General features: G+C 32.9%; 4 protein-coding genes and 1 long non-coding RNA gene across 13 annotated transcripts; 3 read left to right on the plus strand and 2 right to left on the minus strand.

The window, feature by feature from the left end:
- The first annotated feature begins 31 nt into the window (after window positions 1-31).
- On the plus strand, window positions 32-8701 carry LOC114879783. Its single transcript, XM_046288440.1, has 20 exons — window positions 32-221; window positions 405-673; window positions 775-898; window positions 1095-1163; window positions 1242-1362; window positions 1423-1634; window positions 1768-1982; window positions 2055-2350; window positions 2419-2522; window positions 2585-2786; window positions 2853-3380; window positions 3653-3847; window positions 3920-4135; window positions 4209-5440; window positions 5648-6335; window positions 6558-6775; window positions 6841-7483; window positions 7569-7810; window positions 7882-8086; window positions 8159-8701. The coding sequence occupies exons 4-20, from the start codon at window positions 1143-1145 to the stop codon at window positions 8377-8379; spliced, it is 5559 nt and encodes a 1852-aa protein (XP_046144396.1). The 5' UTR covers window positions 32-221; window positions 405-673; window positions 775-898; window positions 1095-1142; the 3' UTR covers window positions 8380-8701.
- Window positions 8702-8716: 15 nt separating this feature from the next.
- Window positions 8717-11154, plus strand: LOC114879792 (small glutamine-rich tetratricopeptide repeat-containing protein alpha-like). Of its 5 annotated transcripts, none has more exons than XM_029195079.2 (5): window positions 8717-9035; window positions 9594-9937; window positions 10002-10309; window positions 10394-10469; window positions 10542-11154. In XM_029195079.2, exons 2-5 carry the CDS (start codon window positions 9621-9623, stop codon window positions 10651-10653), a joined length of 813 nt encoding a protein of 270 aa, XP_029050912.1. In that variant the 5' UTR covers window positions 8717-9035; window positions 9594-9620; the 3' UTR covers window positions 10654-11154. The 5 variants fall into 5 exon arrangements, with proteins under 5 accessions (XP_029050912.1, XP_029050910.1, XP_029050911.1 ...); XM_029195077.2 differs by having other exon boundaries at window positions 8718-9035; window positions 10370-10469; XM_029195078.2 differs by having other exon boundaries at window positions 8720-9035; window positions 10002-10321.
- A 1309-nt stretch (window positions 11155-12463) lies between these two features.
- Window positions 12464-16919, plus strand: LOC114879804 (ras-like GTP-binding protein Rho1). 5 transcript variants are annotated; one of them, XM_029195092.2, is made up of 5 exons: window positions 12484-12571; window positions 14650-14732; window positions 15988-16148; window positions 16230-16613; window positions 16696-16919. In XM_029195092.2, exons 2-5 carry the CDS (start codon window positions 14675-14677, stop codon window positions 16732-16734), a joined length of 642 nt encoding a protein of 213 aa, XP_029050925.1. In that variant the 5' UTR covers window positions 12484-12571; window positions 14650-14674; the 3' UTR covers window positions 16735-16919. The 5 variants fall into 5 exon arrangements, with proteins under 5 accessions (XP_029050928.1, XP_029050925.1, XP_029050930.1 ...); XM_029195093.2 differs by lacking the exon at window positions 12484-12571 and adding an exon at window positions 12922-13173; XM_029195095.2 differs by lacking the exon at window positions 14650-14732 and having other exon boundaries at window positions 12464-12571.
- A 2392-nt stretch (window positions 16920-19311) lies between these two features.
- On the minus strand, window positions 19312-21771 carry LOC114879800 (protein disulfide-isomerase A3). Its single transcript, XM_029195088.2, has 5 exons — window positions 21525-21771; window positions 21027-21258; window positions 20751-20959; window positions 20560-20676; window positions 19312-20487 (listed from the first exon to the last, which is right to left on the minus strand). Exons 1-5 carry the CDS (start codon window positions 21668-21670, stop codon window positions 19713-19715), a joined length of 1479 nt encoding a protein of 492 aa, XP_029050921.1. The 5' UTR covers window positions 21671-21771; the 3' UTR covers window positions 19312-19712.
- A 417-nt stretch (window positions 21772-22188) lies between these two features.
- Window positions 22189-22595, minus strand: LOC123988417. The gene is made up of 2 exons (XR_006830021.1): window positions 22480-22595; window positions 22189-22330 (listed from the first exon to the last, which is right to left on the minus strand). It is a non-coding gene; the product is annotated as an uncharacterized LOC123988417 (long non-coding RNA).
- Between the last annotated feature and the right edge of the window lie 140 nt (window positions 22596-22735).

Below are 22735 nucleotides of genomic sequence, written 5' to 3' on the forward strand. Positions count from 1 at the left end.
ATATTACATCATAGATTAAAAGAGTACGTAACATCACTTTGTAGATAGAATGATATTATTTTAAAAATGTAACACGAATTAAAGTTTTATTTTAACTATAAAACACGATACATTCGAACGACGCGACGCAACGTTGCAAATTCTTTGCAGAAAAGAAATGGTAGTATGTGGAATTGTACCCAGGCCTTGATCTAATTTCATCCAATTGCCTGGCCCATTGGGTAGGTCTATTTATAAATTCCATTAATAACAGTCAGATCTAATCGTGATCGTTCCAGCCTTTCTCTGGACTTGATCATTTTCGAATTTCTGCGAACCCTCCACAACAGGGTTCTCCTAACTTCTCTCTATCAATCTACTTGAACGAACGATGCATCCTGATTAATCGCCCTTTTCGTTTCGAGCTTTCCGAGGAAAGTGATTCAGGAAGGAGCGGAACGATGAGAAAGGGAGGACAAGGACTGCTTAGGGTGCAAAAACAAGTTTTAAAAACCCACCAAACCTGTATAGCACTTAATTTCTATTCTTTGACGAAGGGCCGTGAGAGGAAGTATGCACCTTAGAACTTATTGAATATGCAAGCGCAATCGTACCGCAACACTCGTCGACCAATTTTTAAATAAGCAAAATATATTCTATAATTAAGCGTTAGAGGAGAAGGTGCGAATATGAGGTAGGGTAGAAATATGAGGTACTCGATTCGTAGCAAAACAGTCTTATATTACTACCATATTTTTAAATCTATTATTAAATAATATAATAAACATATTGTAGGAGGCGAAAATCGTCTGCCAGACTCGTCAGTGAGAACAAACTCAATCCCGCTACCACCTAAAGGTCGCCGACCCGAGCTGTGGGTGCCCGCGGATTGCAAAGGCGAATTGTGAATTTAATGCCTATAAGTATAAATATTACGACTGAAAATAATATTCTTATCGTTCATGCTGTTCCATAAATATTTGTATCATTCCATTTCCGCTTTGGATTGATTCGAATCTCGATAATAGTCGTTACTTGTTTACGTTTGATGTATATACACGTAGATGTTTGTATATGTAATCAATGACCTGTAATTGCCATTCTAAATCAATTACAGTTTAGATCAGTGAACGGATGTATCGGTCTTAGATCATTAGGGGATCATGGAGTGGTTACGAATTTTGGTATGTCTGTACATTAATGTATCTAAATTCCATTATAAAGAACACAAAATATTAAATATTATTTATTTATTATCTTAGCTTGTCTTCGGTTCCGCCGTTTTCGTCTTAGCGCATGTTTCGATGGATGATTATTTGGATGAGAGATTGAAGCAGACGAAAATTGAAATAGCTAAACTCTACTTTCGTAATGAACCATCAGGTAAAAAGAAATAAAAAGTGATCAATAAATAAAAAAAAATTCAAAATTATTTTATTCTAGTCCAAAGAAAGGTGTATAATGTAAAATGGGACAAATCGTGGCAGCAGGATATCGGTAAAAAACGGCCATTTACAGTGAACGCATTCAACAAAGTTCTCCTGATCGAAGAGAATTATGTCCTTACATTGTCTTTCGATGAACCTCCGTCGAATCAAACTTTACCTCAAGAAATAACTTCAACTCGTAACGATAAATCTATAACATTTGTCAGAGTATGCAAAATAGTACTTTAAGTCGTTAACCCTTTGCAGCTTAATGTTGTTTATCCAATTTTTAATTAGACTGCAAAGGGTTAAATAAACTTTCAGTCGGCTAGTTTATACAATCTTAATTAACACCTGACAGAGCATCGTCTGGAAGAGCGTGCTTTATCTCTTAATTTGCTACGAAACTGGATCATGCAGCTTGTACACGGGAACGGATAATCTGCAGCTAACAATAAGACATCGACAGTCGATTCAGCATAAAGGATACCCCATGGATGCTAGCTTCTTCGTTCGCGCGAATCGTCTTTATCTCGTGGTGGCTAATAATTCTGGCAAATTTGCTGTGCCCTCTTTGTAAGTTCAAATAGCAAACCGTACTTAACCATTGAATAAATGTATTGCATAGGAATGAAATTTTCTGCACAGAATATATCACTGGAGAGGCACGTACATGGACGTAGAGGTGGAAGTAATAACCATTGCCGCGGTATCGGTCACCACGTTCAAGCACAAGCAATCGACGATCTTAGTATTCGCACAGAACGACATGACTGTACCCGATATTGGTTCCATGGTGTACGAATTTAAAGAAATCAGCCTCGATAGAATACAATTCCTGTCGACTTTAAATCCAGTCTCTGTTCATCATTATAATCATGCTGGTTTCGATTTCATTTTCTTCATGAATGGACGAAGTCCAAGTAGCTTGTTCTGGTGGGACGGTTCGTTTTTAATTATTCTTTTGTTCGTTATTGCTGATCTTCATTACCTACCGAAATTATTCTTTCAGGACACGAACTGTTGAACTGGGAGCAAATACTGGAAATCAAGGCATCCAGTTTGTTCCATGTTTTGAACATCAAAGATGATACTTTCTTTTTCGTGGGTCATAATGTAAGGATACATTTTTCAATCAATCGTAGCATTTTATTCTTCAATTATTAATTCCATTCCAGAACACGTTACAATTATACAAATTTGAAAATGCATCGGATCGCAATCTGCTGAGCTCCATGAAGCTACCCAATGAAAAGAAAATCATCGACGTACAAATTCAAGCGAAGAAATCCACGATAACCATGATGCTGGTCATCATGAATGAAGATAACACTTATGTCATAGAATCATGGGAGTTACGCGTAGAAGAAATTCCTTCAGGTTCAATTATCCTATTTAAAATGAATCAATTATTCCATCGCCTATAACTTTGGAAATTATTTTCAGATTATTCGATAAAGGAGAGCGACATACTGTCGGAACATTTGGCAGAGTTGGTTGAAACATTGCAACAAAGAACGCTGCTTATAGAAAAAGCTGAATCCTCCTGGCCTTCTTTATTTCCAGCGGACAAAGATTTAACAATAACAGAACCACTGATCTTACCATCATTTAAGCTTGATTTTGGAACTGTAGAAAACATCGACGTCTTCGCTGCAGAAGACGTAATTACACCTGATGAACTTCGGAAAAAATTAGATATTCTTATTCGCGATGTTAATGATACTTTAACAACGTCGAAAAATCTTTTGATATCAAACAACACGAATCTGTTAAACGAAGATATCCTCGTCGATGGTGATGCATTTATTGGATCCCTGCAAATTGATAAGATGAATGTAGATCATTTAAACGGGTTTGATATGAATTCGAAGGATATCGTTAATTCGAATAAAACTCAGGAATCTTTGCGCGGAAAGAATATCGTTGTAGATAACGTCGAAATTGACAGTATTTGCGGGATTCCATTTCAATGTACGTTTCACGTGATTTTTAACCCTTTCGCTGCTACGCGAATTTTTGAACTTGCACCAGTGGGCCACAAATTTCGTATTACAAATTTTACAATGGCAAAGAACTGCGAAATGTATTAAAATAACGGTACAATCTTGCCAATAGCATATTTTTCTTAGTGGCCAAATGGCCCAAATGAAAAGCCAAGTCCCATGGGACCACCGTGGCAGCGAAAGGGTTAAATGAATCTTGGTGTAGAAATATTATATTGAATATATATGAGATTATTTTAGATTGGGCATTAAATGATGGCACGTCAAAAACGGTGTTAGATAGAGCACCGAATAACATTGAATTTTCAAATGATACAATGTTCTTATATTCGAACGTCTCAATGGAAAGCTTGAACTTGAAAACATTGAATGATATTGATATCGATGAATTTTTCAGCGAGTTATTTGTTATTAATAAAAATCAGAAGATCAAAGGTAGATTTTCTAAACTTGTATACCTTTGCCCCTGTTTAATTCAGGTGAATTGTTTTAAATAAAATCTTTCAGGGAATGTTATCTACAACGATGTGTTACAAATTCAGAATCTTACGACGGAAACGTTGAATGGAGAACCATTTGAGAATTACATGACTACAAGCACCGATCAACATTTCGATTCTTTCATAATAAAATCACTAAAGGTGGACGATTTGTACGCGGATTCGATAAACGACGTTCCAGTTTCAGAAGCAGCTCGAATTTCCACCGAAGCTGTAATCAAAGGTGATCATAAAAAGAGATCGAGATTGTAATTGTAATTATATTAATTATCCAACGATAAATTGTTGTCTCACAGGTGTAGTGAAAATTGCGAGGCTACAAATCACCGACAAACTGACCGCAGATTTACCCTCTGAATTAACAAAATCTCAGCCACATCAAATTTACTCCAACGTTACCGTTTATGGTAACGTGAACATTGGAACTCTGGACATGGACAAATATGCAGTAATATTTTTAAACAACGAAAAATTAAACCTGAACAACATCTTCGAAACATTCTGGACGAAATCAACTGATCAAACCTTTGAAAACAGCGTCACATTTGAGAATAATTTGATCATCGATCGTTTGCAGACCAAGTATTTAAATGGATTCTTAGAGAATGAATTTTTCTACACGAATGCAACAACTATTCCAGAGAGTTTCAAAAGTCTACATTTTGAAAATGTTCATATAGACGACATGTTCTTCACAAAAGAAGAAAATAACAATTTCTTTGATATTGCCCCTGAATCATTAACTATCCAGGATAAATTATATCTGAAACACTTGCATACAAATCAACTGTTCACTCAAGTTTACAATAATCTTTCTGTAACTGATATATTGAACGGGAAACCGTCTGTGTTTCCTGAAAATATGCATTTTTCTACCGTCCGAGCGAAACGGGTCAACATACTACAGGGGCTTGAGTTACTTTTTCTCAACGACACGGACACCGTTGCCTTCTTAGGAGGTGCAAGGAGCTCTGAGGGTGATCAGAAAGAAAAATTTATAAAGACACTGGAATTTCATGTTGAAAATCTTAACGTTGATAGAATTAATGATATTGATATGAAGAAACTTTTGTCATTGAAAAACATGAAGATTTCTGATTTAAGAAACTTGATAATAGATGGTGATCTTACGGTGAAAGGTGATTTAAAAATTGATCGAATACACGACGAATCAGCAGCAACTTATCTGCGAAACATGCTTACAAAAGACATCGTGTTTTATAGAAATTTAACAATCGATGAGTTGATTGTGCAGAATGCTACATTGGAATTTTTGAACGGTATCAATTTAAATAATCTTTTCGATGATATTCTGTTAAAATCCAAAAAACAAGTTGTACCTGGGAAATTCTCTTTCTACAAGATCGCTACAAAGAATATTAATAGTAAATTTATTAATGATAAAGACACTTCTGAATTGAAGTGGATCGACGATCCTTTGTTTTTAGTAGGAAACGTCGCGTTTGAAAATTTGTTCGTAGAAGGAGATGTTGTGACGAAGATATTAAATGGTCGTGATGTTAATGAGGTAACGTTTTAATATAACGTGAGACAATACAGGGTGAGTCAGATAAAGTGTTACAAACTATTATCCTGGAAACTTTCGTTTAATTAAAAAAAAAAAATTAGGGCTGCTATAGTTTCCGAGATAATAATTTGTAACAATTTATCTGATTCACCCTGTATACTAATATAGTACCACTAAATTTTTCTAATTATAAATATATTGTTTCAGCTGTACAACAACCTGTTGAACCTATCAGTTATAAGCATCAACAACTTGCAAGTACATGGAAATATTACTTGGAGCAACTCGTCCATGAACCCTTCTTCTTTGACGTTCTTCTTGAAAAATGCAATGACTAAAACTTCTAATCAATCTATATTAGGAGATATCGTTTTCGAAAATGATGTATCAGCGTCAAAAGTAAAAGGAGAGTATAAAGCATTCGATGAAATACGCGACATCGTGGCAGACACAGTGATAGATGATGGAGACATTATTCGAGTAGCTGGGCAGAAGGTTTTTAAACAGAACCTTATTACCGATAGTTTGCTAGTAACAGATGACGTCAGTATTCCCATGATTAACAACATCAGTATTTTGAAATTTAATAATTCTGTGGTGAAGAAGGATCAGAATGAAACGATAACCATGCCCATAAATTTCCTTCACGAGGTCACGATTAAAGAAGTACTTACTAATGACACAAAGGTTCATGATGCACCTTTGGAAGGATTAGTCTTAGCGACGGATATGTTACCCAGGGTTACGTTCAAAAGTCTTGTTGTACTTAAGGACGTATATTTGAAGAATCTAGATGGAGTATATTTTGATAAGTTCATGAAGAATCGTATAACTACCGATGGAGATCATGACATATTTGTTGATGTGCAGTTCAATAGCACCGTTGAAATAACTGGTATCTACAAATTACAAATTGCAAGCTGTGTGCAACCATCTTTGCACTGCTATAAAATGTAATGCTACTTCTACACGTTGGGCCAACTAGGTCCCAGGGACCTGCTAGGTCTTACAAATCAATGATCATGGCAAAAATTAGTCTTAAAAAACAAGCACATTGGCCCAACGTATAGAGGTAGCATAAAATATAATATATTTAAATCTAATTTATAAATCTTAGGAAATACAAATGTGACGCGAATAAATGGAATAAATCCTTCCAACCTGGTCCTCGATGGAATGGAGGAAGCACAACTTATATCCAATTCAAAAATCTTTGAGGAAGATGTCGTGGTGCATGGTAACATTTATACAAAATCTATCAATAATGTGGATATATCCTTGGCTTATTCGAATGGCATACAAACCGACCAAGACGTTGAAATAACTGGAGATTTAGTAAGACAGTTTTTCTGATTTTTAAATTAAATAGAATCTCTGGTATAAATTATCCAAATTTTCAGATTTTAAAGTCCCCTGTTAAAGTTCCACAAAACGTGTTCGTTTCAAAATTAATAAACGGGATTAATTTATATACCGTTCTCGATGATGTGGAAGAAGACAGCCGGAAAAGCTTGCAAATGTTCACGCGAAATGAAACTATAAGAGAAGAGAGCATTCGAGACTCTACACTGATCACTTCAACTCTGAGAAACATTTTCTCGTACATAGAGGAAGAGGAACGGTTGAAAATTCAAGTACCAAACATTAAGAAAATTGACGTTATTAATTACGAAGAAATAACGAAAATTAATATGTTCGGAGAGAAAGAAGGATCCGCTTGTGGACTCCCTGACGATTGCCCCTGTCCCACGGAATACATAGCTGAACTTACTAAAGAAGACTGTCGTATTCGAAAAATGAATGATACTAGAATTGTACGAAATTATCACGAACGGAATAACATATTTGGTGTAAACATAATAACGAATGCAATATCAAGTAGTCGAGAGTGTGTTTCAAACAGAAGCGAGGATGAATTCGTCACGATTTCGTGGATGAAGTCTGGCTTGGTTGAAACGGGAGATGTCGTAGCTAAGGTTACAGAAATATCTCCTCAGATTCATGGACTGATAAAAGATGCAGAGGTTTTCATGGCACACGATAGTATGTAAATGAAATTTCACTCTAATTTTTTAATGCAAACGACGAATTTCAAGAAAATGGTTTATCAAATGTTTATTAATTTTAGATACAGCTTTTGTAGTGCTAGCAATCTATTATAATACCCTGCTCGCCACGCATCGTACAAATTCCCTGATCTATAAAATTGATTTCGAGAAGAATGTTCTGTTACTGCACCAAGAACTATACACTGATGGTGCCTGGGCTATCGAAATTTTTCGAATAGATCATCATACGTATGTACTTTTGGGTTGCTTTGGAGATTCTGAAACGTCTGTTCTATATAAATTAGACGCACCTACTTACGAAGTAATTTTCTTTCTAATTAAGTACATATTAAAGAAATATATGTCAATAGTAACATACATATTATCCTTTAGTTTATAATGGTGAGAGCATTCGGAGGTAAAACACGCAACGTAAAAAGTCTACATCAAGAAAAGGATCACTTCATTTTATTGGACGAGTACGATACGAATGCGTTAAACATCTTTCACTATGATTCAGAATTTGATAACTTTTACGATTATCAAAGTCTCTTTCACGATTCGCGGGTTGAAGGAATAGAATGTTTCTACTCGGATGGTAAGAATAACTGAGTCGGTATTACAGTAAACTAGCAACTTTGATAAGTTATTAAATTTGTTTTCTTTTTAGAATATGGTCAAAGTGATTCTTTCGTTATCGTCACAACAGAAAACGATCAGTTATATATTTACGAGTACATGTTTGCTCAAAAGTTTCAAATGAAAGTATATCATCAAATGGATGATTTACAAATGATGGTACCGTTTGATTATTTAGGAAATTATTATGTTTTTGCTGGTACAAGTAAAAACAGCACCATATTGAGAATTATACAACAGGGACCGCATTAAAATTCCAATAAGATATTTATCTGTTCATCAGATAAGGCATATTCTACTTTTCTGTTAGGAATTAGTATTTGTTGTTACAAGATGGATTAACTCATATTTTATTTATTTGTTTTTTATTGCACATACAAAAAGAAAATGACTTTCTCTCGATCGAATGTTTATTTGTAAAGCAATATAATACATACATATATTATGCATAAAATCGTACAAATCAAGTTGAAACGTATGTATTGATACTATAAAACTGTACTCAGAAAGTGAATCATTAATTATATTTATTGCATTCAAGTTATAACTAATAAATAATAGTTCCATAAATAAAGTTACACCGATTTGAACGATTCTATTTAGTATCGGGTAAATTGCGTCAGCGCAGTTCCGATGGAACGATTGCAGTTTAATTTGTTCATTATTCCGAAGAAAATTCAAGAAACGAATAGATGATATAAAATTATCACGTAAAAATATCGGTAATTAAATCTTGTGATTGCAAGTATTTCGAGGTGTGCGTAATATATCGTTGTATTAAATCTGTACAGTCGAGAATACACGAAGCTCGAAGGTTTTACTTCTTCACGAAGTGGACAGAAGTGGAAGCCATTGAAATACACTGAATCCTCCGTCATTATTACACGACACTACATAAAAGTTTCAAGGTATAATTAATCACGAAAAGCGTCTTTTTTTACACGAAATCATTACAGTCGTGACCAACGTGGAGATTTAAAATAAAACTGTCAGTGTATCGTTCTGTGTAGTTGAACAGTTTCTGTTCTTCTTGAATTATTTACGAGAGATATTTTATTTAATGTATAATTGTGTATAGTTTAAGATATTCAATATAACCTGGGTATTGAAACATTTTTGTCGATTTAAAACAATTCAAATGTAGTTAATAAAGTTTATTCACTCCTTGTTTCATCCGGCATGTTTTGTTGGTTATGTCAGTTTATGGTGAATTGGCGTAATGAAATATTTCATCATTTATGAACACAATCTTCATTGTGTTATTAAAAATTCTTTCATTATAATAACTATCATTTCTGTATTGTAATTAATGCGTTTTATTATCTAAAAGAATTATGATCAAAATTCCATTTTGAGGTTATGACACGTATAAAAAAAAATTTGTATTACTGAACATTATTAAAATCTGTATTTATGTAAATTTTATACGTATAATGGTATTAATTAATAATCTATCTCATTTGCAGAGATATTGCGACTCTTTTAAGACAGTGATGGCTGTCAAAGGACTAGTTGCAGCAATTGTTCAGTTTTTAACCCAGCAGTTAAAGGATGGTGATATTACAGCAGATTCTCGGGAGAGTCTTGAAGTGGCAATACAGTGTTTAGAGAGTGCTTATAATGTCCAAGCATCTGATGCTCCAGGAAATTTGAATTTATATGAAGTATATAAGTCTGCTATAGAAAATGCGAAACCTCAGGTTCCAGAAGCTACTCCTGAAGCAAAAGCTGAAGCTGAGAGATTAAAGAATGAAGGAAATGCTCTCATGAAAGCTGAAAAACACCATGAAGCACTTGCTAATTATACAAAGTATATATTTTATATTTAATTGTAAGATATATATGATTATAATTTACTGATGTAATTTTTCTAGAGCTATTCAATTAGATGGCCGTAATGCTGTATATTATTGTAACCGTGCTGCAGCATATAGTAAAATTGGCAATCACCAGCAAGCAATTAAAGATTGTCATAATGCATTGTCTATTGATCCTTTTTACAGTAAAGCATATGGTCGATTAGGTTTAGCATACTCTAGCTTGGACAGACATAAAGAAGCTAAAGAAAGCTACCAAAAAGCTTTGAACATGGAACCTGATAATGAAAGCTATAAAAATAATTTACAAGTAGCAGAAGAAAAACTGGCTCAGCAAGGCATGAGCAATATGGGATTGGGTGGAGGTGTGTTTCCAGGTATGGATTTTAGTTCGCTTTTGAGTAATCCTGCTCTTATGAATATAGTACGTCAAATGTTGTCTGATCAAGCCCTTCAAAACATGGTGGGCAATTTCATAAGTGAGAATGCAGAACAAGGAGTGCGCATGGATGCCCTTTTGGAAGCGTAAGTGTTGTTTATAATCCATAAAATTCTGCTACGTAATAATATATGAACATATATTTAAAAATTTTGTAGTGGTCATCAATTTGCACATCAGTTGCAAAATACTAACCCCGAGTTGATCGAATCTTTAAGACGGCAAATGGGAGGCAATCCGAATGACCCGGATCCACCACAGCAAAATTAAACAATCTGTGATTGAGTAATGTTATCAAAATTTGAAAAAAAAAAAAAGTGAAACAATTGAAATACAACTTTAATTCAAATATACAATAGTTATGGGACAGTGTTTACTATTTTTTTTTATAACTGTGACTCAAATTAATTTGAAGTATCACTGTCTTAAAATTATATTCATATATAAATATATAAACTATAGAAATTTTCCTATAATTTAATTATGAAATAAGATATATAACAACTTGTTCTTTTGACTATGTTGGCATTATTTAATATGCGAAAATCAAGTGATAAATATCAGAACATGGGGAATATTTTGCGAATAGGATATTTGAATGTATATTTACTGCTGTTGCTTATGTCATCAATCTATTTCACTCCTTATTGAGTTGTACAGTCTAACATGCATCTGCTTACTTTAACAATTATTTCTGTATGATAAAATATATGCTGAAATCATGTATTGAAAAATCAAGAAATTAAAGAAAGACTTGCGTTTTTTATCAAATACTTTAATATATTTTATAATATATAGATATTTGATTTTTTAAATTAGTTATAAAAATTTATGAAAACCAGAATATACTTAAATACTTGTTATATTATTTGTATGATGGAATATGTATACAATTAAAAAAACAAATGTTTTACACAACAAATTTAACTCGTTACACATTTGTAAAATTTTGGGACTTATGTTATTTGCTTTATAAATGAAAATACATCAATCTGGCGTGAGTAAAACAATATCATTTTTATTTGGCACGTACGAAGCGTACGTATAAATACATATTGTTATATTTAATACTACAATTTATTTTATATGTATATACATAATAACAATATCATACTCCTTGTTTTGTCAACTAAATTAAATTTTTTAGTGTTTACAATTAGTGTATAATGGGCTCAACCATAGGAGTGTTGGCTACGAAAAAACCACTGAGCATGCGCGCTCTAAGTATTCGGTGTTTTTTATTAATAATTCAAAAATTGAGTCTTAACAAGCATTTTGGTAAAGGAGAAAATTGTTTAAAATCACCCCAGCTACCACCCTCTCAAAGGAATTCACCTGTAGCCAAACACCTGTACAATATATCTATAACAAACTATATACATATCTACAATTTGTTGTATTTACATTTTTCAAACCGGAAGGTATTGTTTATGTTATTAACAAAGAGATAATTACGATGACAGTTGAGAAAATTTCGAATATTTTTCATTAAAAAATGAGTAGTATTTTGTTCGTTTCGCGGTCACGATTAATATTACGATTTCCTCGTGCTACATATCGGGGGTATTAAGAAACGAAGCTGCGATGCAGCATTATTTACATATTTTTCAACCCTTTTCGTCATCCACCCACAAATACATTTGAGCAACATGATGCGTGCGCAAAGTCCCTCCACAGGTTTGTGACGTGCGCGGGTGGCGCATGATTCGCCGGTTTCAGAGTACCACTCAGGAATGTATCGTTCAATGGTAAATGAATTAAAATTATTCCCTTTTTAAAAAAACGTCAATACAGTAAAATTATTTCTTTCGATGATTAAAAGTTCAATATAGTTCTACCAATATCAATTAACGAAATGATGTACTAATGTCCAGCTGTATTTCCATTTCTTTTGATATTCAGCTTTACGCATTCATGATCTTTTTTTATATAATGTATAAATTTTATGTAATATATACTATTTGACGATTACAATTAATATAAAGCAATAAAAGGAATGGAAAATGTATTGAAAAATTGAAACTATTTGATACATTTGTAAGGGAGTTTCCAAAGTATCGCTACGATCCTGAGTGTAATGCCCCCCCCCCCCCCTCCCCCCACTAATCGATTGTCGCACACTCAACAGATTGAGGTGTGGCCATCGAGGGCAGCCATCTTCTTGACTTTCTGTTGCTTAACATTTCAGGTAAATACGCAATTATTTCTTAAGTAATACTGGTTGGAGTGGTGCGAGGGTGTGCTGTGATGTGTGCCGGGGTTGTTTAAGCGTGCCGTATATCGGTTTGTTAACGGCGGAACCGGGAACTCTGTGTGTCAAGGAGGGAAAAAAAGCTCTCCTCCTCCCGTGATAGAGAGAGGGCCGAAGGAGTGCCATGCGTTACGAATCCACAATATCTTCGCATGACGACCGTTTAGTTCAACATACAAGAAGCCACAAGCGGTCTGCTGCGGCTGAATCCTATCACTGATTTGGGACTGTTCGTACAAGTTCAAATACAAGTTGGGTTTTAGTTCAGTATGTAAATCGTCCCCCAGACTTTAGACCCCTGCGTCGCTATCCTGTCGCACCCCTAGCGCCCCCCACAGGCTATCCCTCTCAGGCTCTCCCCCCCCGCACTCTTACTCCGTTACGCGGCAATGCACTTCCGGCTGTGCAAAATTCGGCAAAAAGGTTCGGCTCTCTATCTGGAAACCTAAGCAAAAATCTGTGTCACGGCTTCTGTCTTGACATTCCTTCGTTGCCGTTTGCCCTGCTAATCGACGTCTCGGATCTGCGATAAACAAAAGGTCGGTACGTTTAATACCGTAAAATTTCGAGTTTCCATCCATCCGACAAGTATTCCCGTATTTTTTACTTGCGCTTTCGTTTTTCACCTACCGGGGTGATTTCATCGGAATTTCCGTTCGCTAATAAAAATACCAAACAAACATACGTCGATTTTCGGTTAACAATTGACCTCTGTATACTTAGAATATATGTGGAGATTTTAACATTTCAAATAGGTATTCATTTATTTTTAATTTGAATCAGTTTTCGATAATGTAATTTTGTAAGATAATAAGGTAAAATATTGTATTCCTGTACGATCAGTACTTTTTGCAGGAATTATATTGTCACAATGTTAACACGCAACTCTCCTCATTTAACTGAAACGTACAGTCTATTCTTTTCATTTGCAATGCTTTCGCATATTAGAAAATATTTGGTGCTAACATTCTTGCTTTTGTGCAGTCTTACAAGTGCTTTTAATTTCTTTTGTACAAGATAATAAATGCTCAGAAATAAATTATTTATGCTTTTGGATTATATACAAATTTTTAAGCTAAACTTGCTTTATACGTTGATAGTTACTATCTGTGTAAAATATAAGTACCTAAACAACTAACAAATAACCAAACTTAGATAAATAAGGTGTTATTTTAAAGCTCTAATGCCAGCATATCTTATGATGTATATTTTTGGTGTTATATATATATATCATACATAATCATATATACTATAAAGTATTTCACCTATAATAGTAATTTTATAGAGCATCTTATTCATGAACATTATGGATGTACTACCCGTTGTCTATTTAATTTCTGTTTTCCAAATATCATTTTTTGATGGATACACATGTTTCTTAATAGTGCATGTTTAATACAAACAACTATCAATCTTATATGTTTATGCATGTTTTTTGGAGATATCATTGTTTTGTTCCAAGGCATAAGGTATAGTCTCCTATATAAATTTTAAAATATTGCCATAAAGAGTTAATATACCAATACACGGGTATACCTCTTGATCTAAATAGATTTGTTTAAATATATTCCGACTTCAAAATATATCTTTCTCTACTATTAAAAGATACAAATCATTTTTTTTGTTCTTTTGTTTTTAATGTAGAATTATTAAATAAAGGCTTTACCTTATGCGCTTGAAAAATTCTTAAAACTTTAATTTTAATGCGTACATGAAGTTATTACGATAACACTATGATAACATTAAATCCATATTATGTTTAGTCTTCAATTTTGCAAAGTCTTGTAGTATACGTATTTTCAAATATCGGAAGGAAAGAGTTATGAATCAAAATTACAAATACGTCGTATATAAATGATCATAGATTGTATTAATACTTTTACAGATGTTATAAGTACTATAACTATAATAGAAACGAGATACATGCATATCTTATACTTATATCTGTGCGGTACATGCAATTATCTCGCAACCTTCTATCCATTCTAACATGTAAAATGTCCACTTATAAACAGAGAAGCCGAAAGAAAGACTAAAAACATGGGATGCAATACGGGCCGATGCCTCGGTCCAGACGATACGGGGTACCCTGGATCAGGTACGACCCAATCAATATCCTTTAAATCTTCAGCCCTCGTAGGTCGCTTTCTAAATAGTACTGAAGTAGACATCAGTTCATAGAAAAAGAAAAATTTTTTACCTATCCACTATATATAAGTAGTTAGCAGTAATGAAATTAGACACAGTTTTTAGTAAAGTTAAGTAAACATGAGGGCTCTAAGAAGTGTATGTTGCTATACACATATGTAATGCTAGTACCAATTTAGTACTATGTTTAAAAATAAATCAGTGCAGTATTTTTAGGTAATAAATCTTCATATCCTACGAGGTTTGAATTTGAGTCATTGTTTATGGCATTATCAAAAAGCAAATCTAATTGAACAGTTTCAAAAGATTACCCTGACTTCTTCTTAACTCTATCCTGAAGAATGCTTTTTCTCTGTCTTTTTCATTGTTTCATTTCTATTTCCACATTTGCACCCAGTTTTTATCTATTTAAAATTGCTTTTTTACTCATTTATGCCTCTTATCAGGTTGCAGGAAAAGTAGTTTCATTTAACAGTGATATTGATTCCATCATTTTAACATTCTTTGTTTTTTTTTCTCATTTAGTTGTTTGACTATCTTATGTGTATTACATGCTCATTCATTGCATGCTTTTAATTAAACTAATTTTAAATGGTGTTTTCCAAAAAATGTTATTTCAGTTGATTTATATCTGTATTTGAACAGTTTTTCAAGATGCTATTTGCATCTATGCGCTGCATGAAAATGCAGTTTAGAAATCTTTAATATGCAAAGTATGAGTTTCACATTAGTATTTATGGTTTAAGATGTATATGTACATACACAAGTGTATACGTACATAGGATAAAAATATTAGATATTAGACGCGCATTTTTTATTATTTTACTCATATGTTACATGTAAAAGTTGGGTACATATACTTTGTACATATTGATCTAGCCATCACTGGCAAGAAATATAGAAATGATCAAAATTTTATAAACTTAATTTAGTGTAAATAAATTATTTTTAAATAGGTAAGTTATTGTGAGAGTATTAAAACAGATAATCAGTAATTTATACGAATTTGTTGAAATATCTACAAATTTATAAATTACACAAATTAAAATTGATGACTAATTTATAACAATTGTGTATTTCTTGCTTTTGCATATATATATATATATTGTATGTTTTAAATATTAAAATGATATGCATACAGTTACATATTCAAGTGATAGAAAATACAATAATAATAATTAAGAATATAATCATTTATATTTTAGAATTCATGGCAGCCATTAGGAAGAAATTGGTTATCGTGGGTGATGGTGCTTGTGGTAAAACATGCTTACTCATAGTCTTCAGCAAAGACCAATTTCCTGAAGTGTATGTACCTACGGTATTTGAAAATTATGTTGCGGACATCGAGGTCGATGGGAAGCAGGTATATTTTAAAAAAGAAAAGAAAAAAATTCTTTCAATATATTGTATTAAATATTAATCAATATAAAACATTTTGTAACAGGTGGAATTGGCTCTTTGGGACACAGCTGGACAAGAAGATTACGATAGGTTGCGTCCGCTGTCGTATCCCGACACAGACGTAATTCTAATGTGCTTCTCCATCGACAGTCCCGATTCCTTGGAGAACATTCCCGAGAAGTGGACACCGGAGGTGAAGCACTTTTGCCCAAATGTGCCCATTATCCTTGTTGGAAACAAAAAAGACTTGCGCAATGATCCTAATACTATCAAGGAACTTAGCAAGATGAAACAAGAACCAGTAAAACCAGAAGAAGGTAGAGCTATGGCTGAAAAAATCAACGCGTTTGCTTATCTTGAATGTTCCGCTAAGAGTAAGGAGGGTATTAGGGAAGTATTTGAAACAGCCACCCGGGCAGCACTACAAGTAAGTATTGTTCAATACAGGTTTCACTGTTATTAAAATAAAACCAGCCAAACGTTATTATAAAAATTATGTGAGTTTGTAGGTAAAAAAGAAGAAGAAGGGAAGATGTTGGCTCTTATAATTCGTGAAATTGTTATACTGGAGGCCCCCAGCGAAAACCATAATATAATAACAACTTATCCTGAATTATTTTACATAATAAAACAAATCTATGAAAAAGTAAAACACAAAATGCGCCCGCAATATATATACTGTCATCGATGAAACTGGAGACTTAAAAAAAAAAAAGGAAACGTTGACTAAATTCAATACAAGTATATGTGCTATATATGTGAAACCATAATGTATATTGTAATGACTTCTTGATTGTATTTTTTAATGGTAATGAATTGTGCTTCGAGTTTAAAGAATTAAACAATTGTCATACCAACTATTTACGTTTACAGTACATAATTATCTATATCGTTGTAGCAATTATTACTATTATTATTAGTATCTCATTACTATGATATGCATTCTACATCTCTTGTTTTCTTTTTTTTTCTTTTAAATCGTAGTAGCTGTTTATTTTTGATAAAAGTGAAACATGGAAGGAAGGGATGAACGAAGTTGGGGGAATTCGTAACAAAATATAAAGAGAAAAAAAAGGGGGAAATAGAAACGTAGTATGCAATGCAAAGTCATAGAAAGCAATGTAAGAATTTAAAGCAAAACGTTAAGAATTCCAAATGTTGCGTCGCTATTTTATCGAACCATCGCATTATCTATATTTCTTAAACAAACAAAAATAAAGAAGTAACAAATGTTACATTATATTATAAAAATTGCGTAAGTAGACAGATGAGCGGATCACTTTGATCTTTAAGATACCAACTAGGCTAAATGTATTATTATTATTAATTATTATTATTAATTATTTTTATTATTATATTATTGTAATACGATGACACTAACATTACGGATTGTAACAGCGGCTATATTATATTTATGTATTTCGACTACACGTCCCTTGTATCCAATCAAGCACACGAAAAATCTCCTGGTTTGCGTTTCGTTGTGCGATGATTCTTTAAATTGTCCAATGTGATCAATTATAATCAGGGAATGTTTAATAACTACCAATGTAGGGTGAACAAATTTCACAGAAAAAGTTCATTTTCATAGTGAATGCGTGATTTTACACGATGTTTTTCAAAATACTATTTCAATTTTTGAAAGTAATATGCGTTGTTCAAGAACATCGATCAATTTACGAATTTCAAGTTAACTTTTGTAAAATGATTATCAAGCCCGTTGAATCATCCTATATTTTTCCTTCCTTTTGTTTCTCTTCATTTGTATACATACTATTTCTAAACTTTTAAATCTTACGCGTCTTCTATTAAAACTAATCTTATAATGTTCATAAGGTAGTTGTTTTTTGCAAGAACTATTGAATTAACGACTGCAATGCAGTCTTGGCCATTGATTTAATGAATGACTGTGGAATTGTGTTCAACAAACTTTTTTTAACGATTAGCAGTACTACTGTTCAATTACGCTTTTAAACCGAAGCTCCATAAAGTTGCAACCAAATTTTGCAACGGTTTCAATCATCATTTATCAAGAATTTAATGATGGACATTCTATTGTAAAAAAAAAAACTTTCATTATAATTCTATAAGGATACATACATATGTTGTTGAGATTTGTCAAATAAATAAAAAGTAGGAGATTTTGAGATCTAAATTTATCACTTGCGAATCAAGATCCGTTGCAAAGTTTGCCCTTTTTTTATAATAATTTCTGAAGGATGTACTGTTAATTATGACTATATCAGTTAATCCTTTATGGACTATCTCCCAAATGCTGCAATAAGTACCATCGTGTTTTCAAGATAAAATAAATTACTAAAAAATTTGTACAAACACAACCGCAGTTTTTTATAAGTATATGCTATGAATCATAAGAGAATTATTAAATAAAATCTACCTGATCTTGATCCTCGTCAAATCAGATATCATTGTACAAAAGTCTTTAAGACTGAGTTTTATGCTTTAATGAACAAAAAAATGTGTAATCTAAAAACACACTTTTTTTTACAAAAAAAAATATATATTGTTAGAAGCACAAAATTATGAGATAAGAGTAAAATTATAATGTTATACATCTGACGAAGATCAGGATGGTAATTGTTTTTGTACTCATTATTGTGTACAATATAAAAAAAGAGAGTAAACGATAAAAAAAAAGATTTTGTTGTTTTACTAGTACATACTTGGTCCATATAGGATTAATCAATTTGAAGTGTTACTTCCAAGAGTAAAATTTAAATAATTTATGTACAATACTTTGTCAGTAATACCGAAGTGAAGAAAACTTTTTATAGTCATGAAAACCAATTCGACTGCATTTTTTGAGTTTTAGAAAAATCACTCTATAATTAGCTTTAATATGTAAGGTATTTACCCCCCATGATAGCTATAACAATAAATTGTAATTAACAATAAAAAGCTACTTATCAGCATTTGTGAACTGTTACTCCTAGAACGGTTCAATATGTATAAATTCAAACATTATTATGTGAAAATTTATTATATCATTTATTAAAATACTTTGTTATATCTATTACTAAAATGTCAATATTTTCAGAAATTCGCATATTGGGAAGTGTTATCGGTGTATCATTATTTTAATAAAAATTATTTGTTACAGGGAAAAATTTTTATACAAAACAATTTATTACACTTTTGGTACAAACAAAGCAAGAATATATTGACTTTAAATCTATGACGGTCAATCATGGAAAATGGAATGAAGAATTCAAGCTTAAATGTAATTCACTAAATCTGGAAAACATTACCACGATAATTCTAAATCAGGTCTGTATAGTTTACACGATTTACAATATTATAAACGTTACATAATACACGTAAATCACCTTATGCTAATTATGTTTCACTTTTAAATGCTCTGTAAAATAAATGCGCAGCACGAGTTAATGATCTTTAATCCCTTTGTTATACTTGTATGTCATACAAGAAATATTTAACTCCAAAATTTCGCTGCTGATGTATATAAAAATGTGATGAACAATCTTGCATTTATTATGAAAGAAATTTACAATTCGTCGCTCTTTGGCTTAACAGGTTTGCCTTTGCGATCGAATCCTTTAAGCTCATCAGTTGCATGCTTGGCAATATATTTGACGAAGTCATCAATCGTTCTGCCACCTTCGTATTTAACAGGATTATCCTTGGCATTTTTAGGTGCCCAATAAAGTGTTGGGAATCCTCGAACTTCATATGGTGCGGGAACATCGTTAGCTGTAGCATCGAATTTTACAATTTCGACATCTTCATCCGCTAATTTCTCACCCAATTTATCGTAATCCGGTGCTAATTTCTTGCAATGACCGCACCAAGGTGCATAGAACTCAATCAGTGTGTCTTTACCATTGTTCGTAATAACTTCATCGAAGTTGCGAGCTACTGCAACCTTAACGTGTCCACTATTGTCTTCAGGAATTGGTTCCGATTTTAAATACGATTCTAAAGCTTCCGCTTCCAGATCTTTCAAAAACGTTTCAAAAGCATCTACCGAAAATTCATCTTTCATAACAAACTTCTGGTTCTTTGCATTCCTTGCCAGAATAATAGGTTTATCGCCCTTTACAAAGTCAATTCCGAAATCATTGAGTTCGTGTTGGAAGTCGTCTTTGGAAGAAATAGCAAAGTTCAAGCTAGGGAAGTCTTTAGCGACTTTGATGATTCTGTTGCGCCAATAGTTTGTACCCTTGGGATTCTTCACATAATCCACAGCATAGTATGCAACAACTAGTGGATTCTTGAATTCTCCTGCATTGTCACGCGTACGAACACCCGCGATACCAAAGCTAAAACGAAAATTTATTAATTACAGCACTTACTGGTTCAATATTAATTTATCAATTTGTTTCAGAACTTACTAATTCGTGTTGATGAATTCTTGAATATCACTCATGGAATCTCCACCTTCATATTTCACAGTGCTTGCTTCAAATTTATTTTGCAATACTTTCGGTCGGTACAAGACAATGGTATTCCTGAAAATAAATAAAACAGTTTATTTTATGTTTAATATCATTCTTAGAATAATCTTGTGATAAAGATTAATTACTTGTATCCTTCCTTTTCCATGAGTGACTTTGAAGTTGTATGAGCAAATCTAACTTTTTCCTTAAGTTTTTTGGCTACAGCCTGGAAAGATTGTGCCAAAGGTGTATTTTCTTTTTCAAAGAAACCCACAACACCAACTTCATCGGAATCCAAAAATGATTTTAGACAACTTTCTCCAGTTAATTGTTTAGATGCAGGTCCAACTTGTGCCTAAGGTAGAGTTTATCATTAATATCATTCAATTATTTAAATTGTATATTAAAAAAATCTCAAATACCTTCATGTATTTAGCAATGCCTGCAGCTTCTCTAGGTCCATTATAATCGCTAACAACATCACCTCTAGAGAAAATTTTTAACGTTGGATACCCGCTAACCGAGTATTTGTTACACGATTCCTTACCACTTTCTGTACAATCTACCTTGGCAAGAGCAATTGGAGGATCATTACCCAAAAGTAACTCAGCAGCTTTGGCATATTCTGGTTTTAATCGTTTACAGTGACCACACCTGCAAGAATAATACAGTAATATTTTCAAATTATATTTCACAAAAACTGAAAAGAAACCAAGTATTTCGAACAAATACTTTAGACACGTTTTTACTTGTTAACGTGTCACAAGCCGGTACGCGATATCCTTGATACCGGAACTTGAGGAATAGTTCCATATGATTATTTTCTTCATAATTGTAAAACATTATCGATACGATAACGAAGAAATACGTTTATTAGCGATCTTAAAAATTGTTCATTATCATAAAAAAAAACTTCTTACCATGGTGCGTAAAACATAACAAGCGTGTTTTCTAGCCGATCTAATTCATGGCTGAAAGTCTCATCCGTAAGCTCCAGGACGTCTTTTTCTTCAGCCAGGACAGTAACAAACAACAGGAAAAGAAAACTAAAATATTTCGGCAGCATCGTGGATCACCGTGCTTATTCCTAAAATCCAAAACCTATACTTTTCTCTCTTTTCACCAAAGGAACACTGCCTGTCGAAGACGTGGCTCTTACAAGAAGTTAGCCAGGATAGCCGCGAAGTGCTGTCGTATTCTGATTGGTTACCTCTTCTTTTGTGTGTGTGAGTTATACATACATATGTTATATGTGTAGATAAAAGAAGCAGACAAGATTGGACAAGATTACAAACTGGAAAGAGGCAAGCAGCGAAAAGGCGTATTTCGTCGGTATTTAAATTTGGAAGGAGAAACTCGAGAATTTTTAACGATAGATATCTCTTGAAAAGGTGTCATTCCTGCGACTTTATCTACAATTCTAACTAGCCTCGAGGACATCTCGAGAAAACCATGCGAACTACAAACTAAAATACTCTACCGTGTTTCCGGAGAACGTTTTAAAATGCGAATATGTAAAGCGTCGTACTAACCTGAGCATTTTTGCGCGCACGAAGGTAAAATGTAAATAAGTTAACAATAATATTTATTAGAATTACTTTTTATTTCATTCAGGAATTTTTTTTACATTTCATAGGTTTTTTCTAATATCCTGGAATTTTAATGTACTTTCATAGTATTCGTGCGCAGTTTGTTAGAAAATTGTGCACGCAACAGGAAATACTTTCTGTAACGAAAATCACATTTGAAGTGGGTATACTTTAACAATACTTATTCATTCTGATAAAGTATAAAGATATCCAAAATTGATAAAAAATATTTTAACTCAGGAAAGTACTTTTTATCGCCATAGGTTTTAATCAACGATGAACATACCTTTTAATCAAGATAATATTACTCACGGTAATAATCCGTATAACGTAAGGTTCATGTTAATTTATATTAATATAATTAATATAGGTTTATTTTAATAACGTTGTGATTTTTTCACATTATTTATTGAAGGTTATCATATTTTCAGGGGATCCCGATCGACTGATCATAATCAAGAATAAATCAAAATAAAACGTAATATTTCCTCGTACGATGCTGCCTGAGTATTACATAATAATAATAACAATAAGCGAATGAT

Source organism: Osmia bicornis, chromosome 13 (genome assembly GCF_907164935.1).
Source record: "Osmia bicornis bicornis chromosome 13, iOsmBic2.1, whole genome shotgun sequence".
NCBI classification, from domain to species: Eukaryota; Metazoa; Arthropoda; class Insecta; order Hymenoptera; family Megachilidae; genus Osmia; species Osmia bicornis.

Bases quoted from the DNA above. Each gene is read 5' to 3' on its own strand.
- LOC114879804 (XM_029195092.2), top strand. From the start codon at position 14,675: ATGGGATGCAATACGGGCCGATGCCTCGGTCCAGACGATACGGGGTAC. The intron at 14,733-15,987 runs GTACGACCCAAT...TTTATATTTTAG, and splicing joins TACGGGGTACCCTGGATCAG to AATTCATGGCAGCCATTAGG. The intron at 16,614-16,695 runs GTAAGTATTGTT...GTGAGTTTGTAG, and splicing joins CCACCCGGGCAGCACTACAA to GTAAAAAAGAAGAAGAAGGG.
- LOC114879783 (XM_046288440.1), top strand. From the start codon at position 1,143: ATGGAGTGGTTACGAATTTTG. The intron at 3,381-3,652 runs GTACGTTTCACG...AGATTATTTTAG, and splicing joins TTGCGGGATTCCATTTCAAT to ATTGGGCATTAAATGATGGC. The intron at 6,776-6,840 runs GTAAGACAGTTT...CCAAATTTTCAG, and splicing joins TTGAAATAACTGGAGATTTA to ATTTTAAAGTCCCCTGTTAA.
- LOC114879800 (XM_029195088.2), bottom strand. From the start codon at position 21,670: ATGCTGCCGAAATATTTTAGTTTTCTTTTCCTGTTGTTTGTTACTGTC. The intron at 21,259-21,524 runs GTAAGAAGTTTT...TTATTCTTGCAG, and splicing joins GTTATGTTTTACGCACCATG to GTGTGGTCACTGTAAACGAT. The intron at 20,960-21,026 runs GTATTTGAGATT...ACTCTACCTTAG, and splicing joins GCATTGCTAAATACATGAAG to GCACAAGTTGGACCTGCATC.
- LOC114879792 (XM_029195075.2), top strand. From the start codon at position 9,621: ATGGCTGTCAAAGGACTAGTTGCAGCAATTGTTCAGTTTTTAACCCAG. The intron at 9,938-10,001 runs GTATATATTTTA...TAATTTTTCTAG, and splicing joins GCACTTGCTAATTATACAAA to AGCTATTCAATTAGATGGCC. The intron at 10,470-10,541 runs GTAAGTGTTGTT...AAAATTTTGTAG, and splicing joins ATGGATGCCCTTTTGGAAGC to TGGTCATCAATTTGCACATC.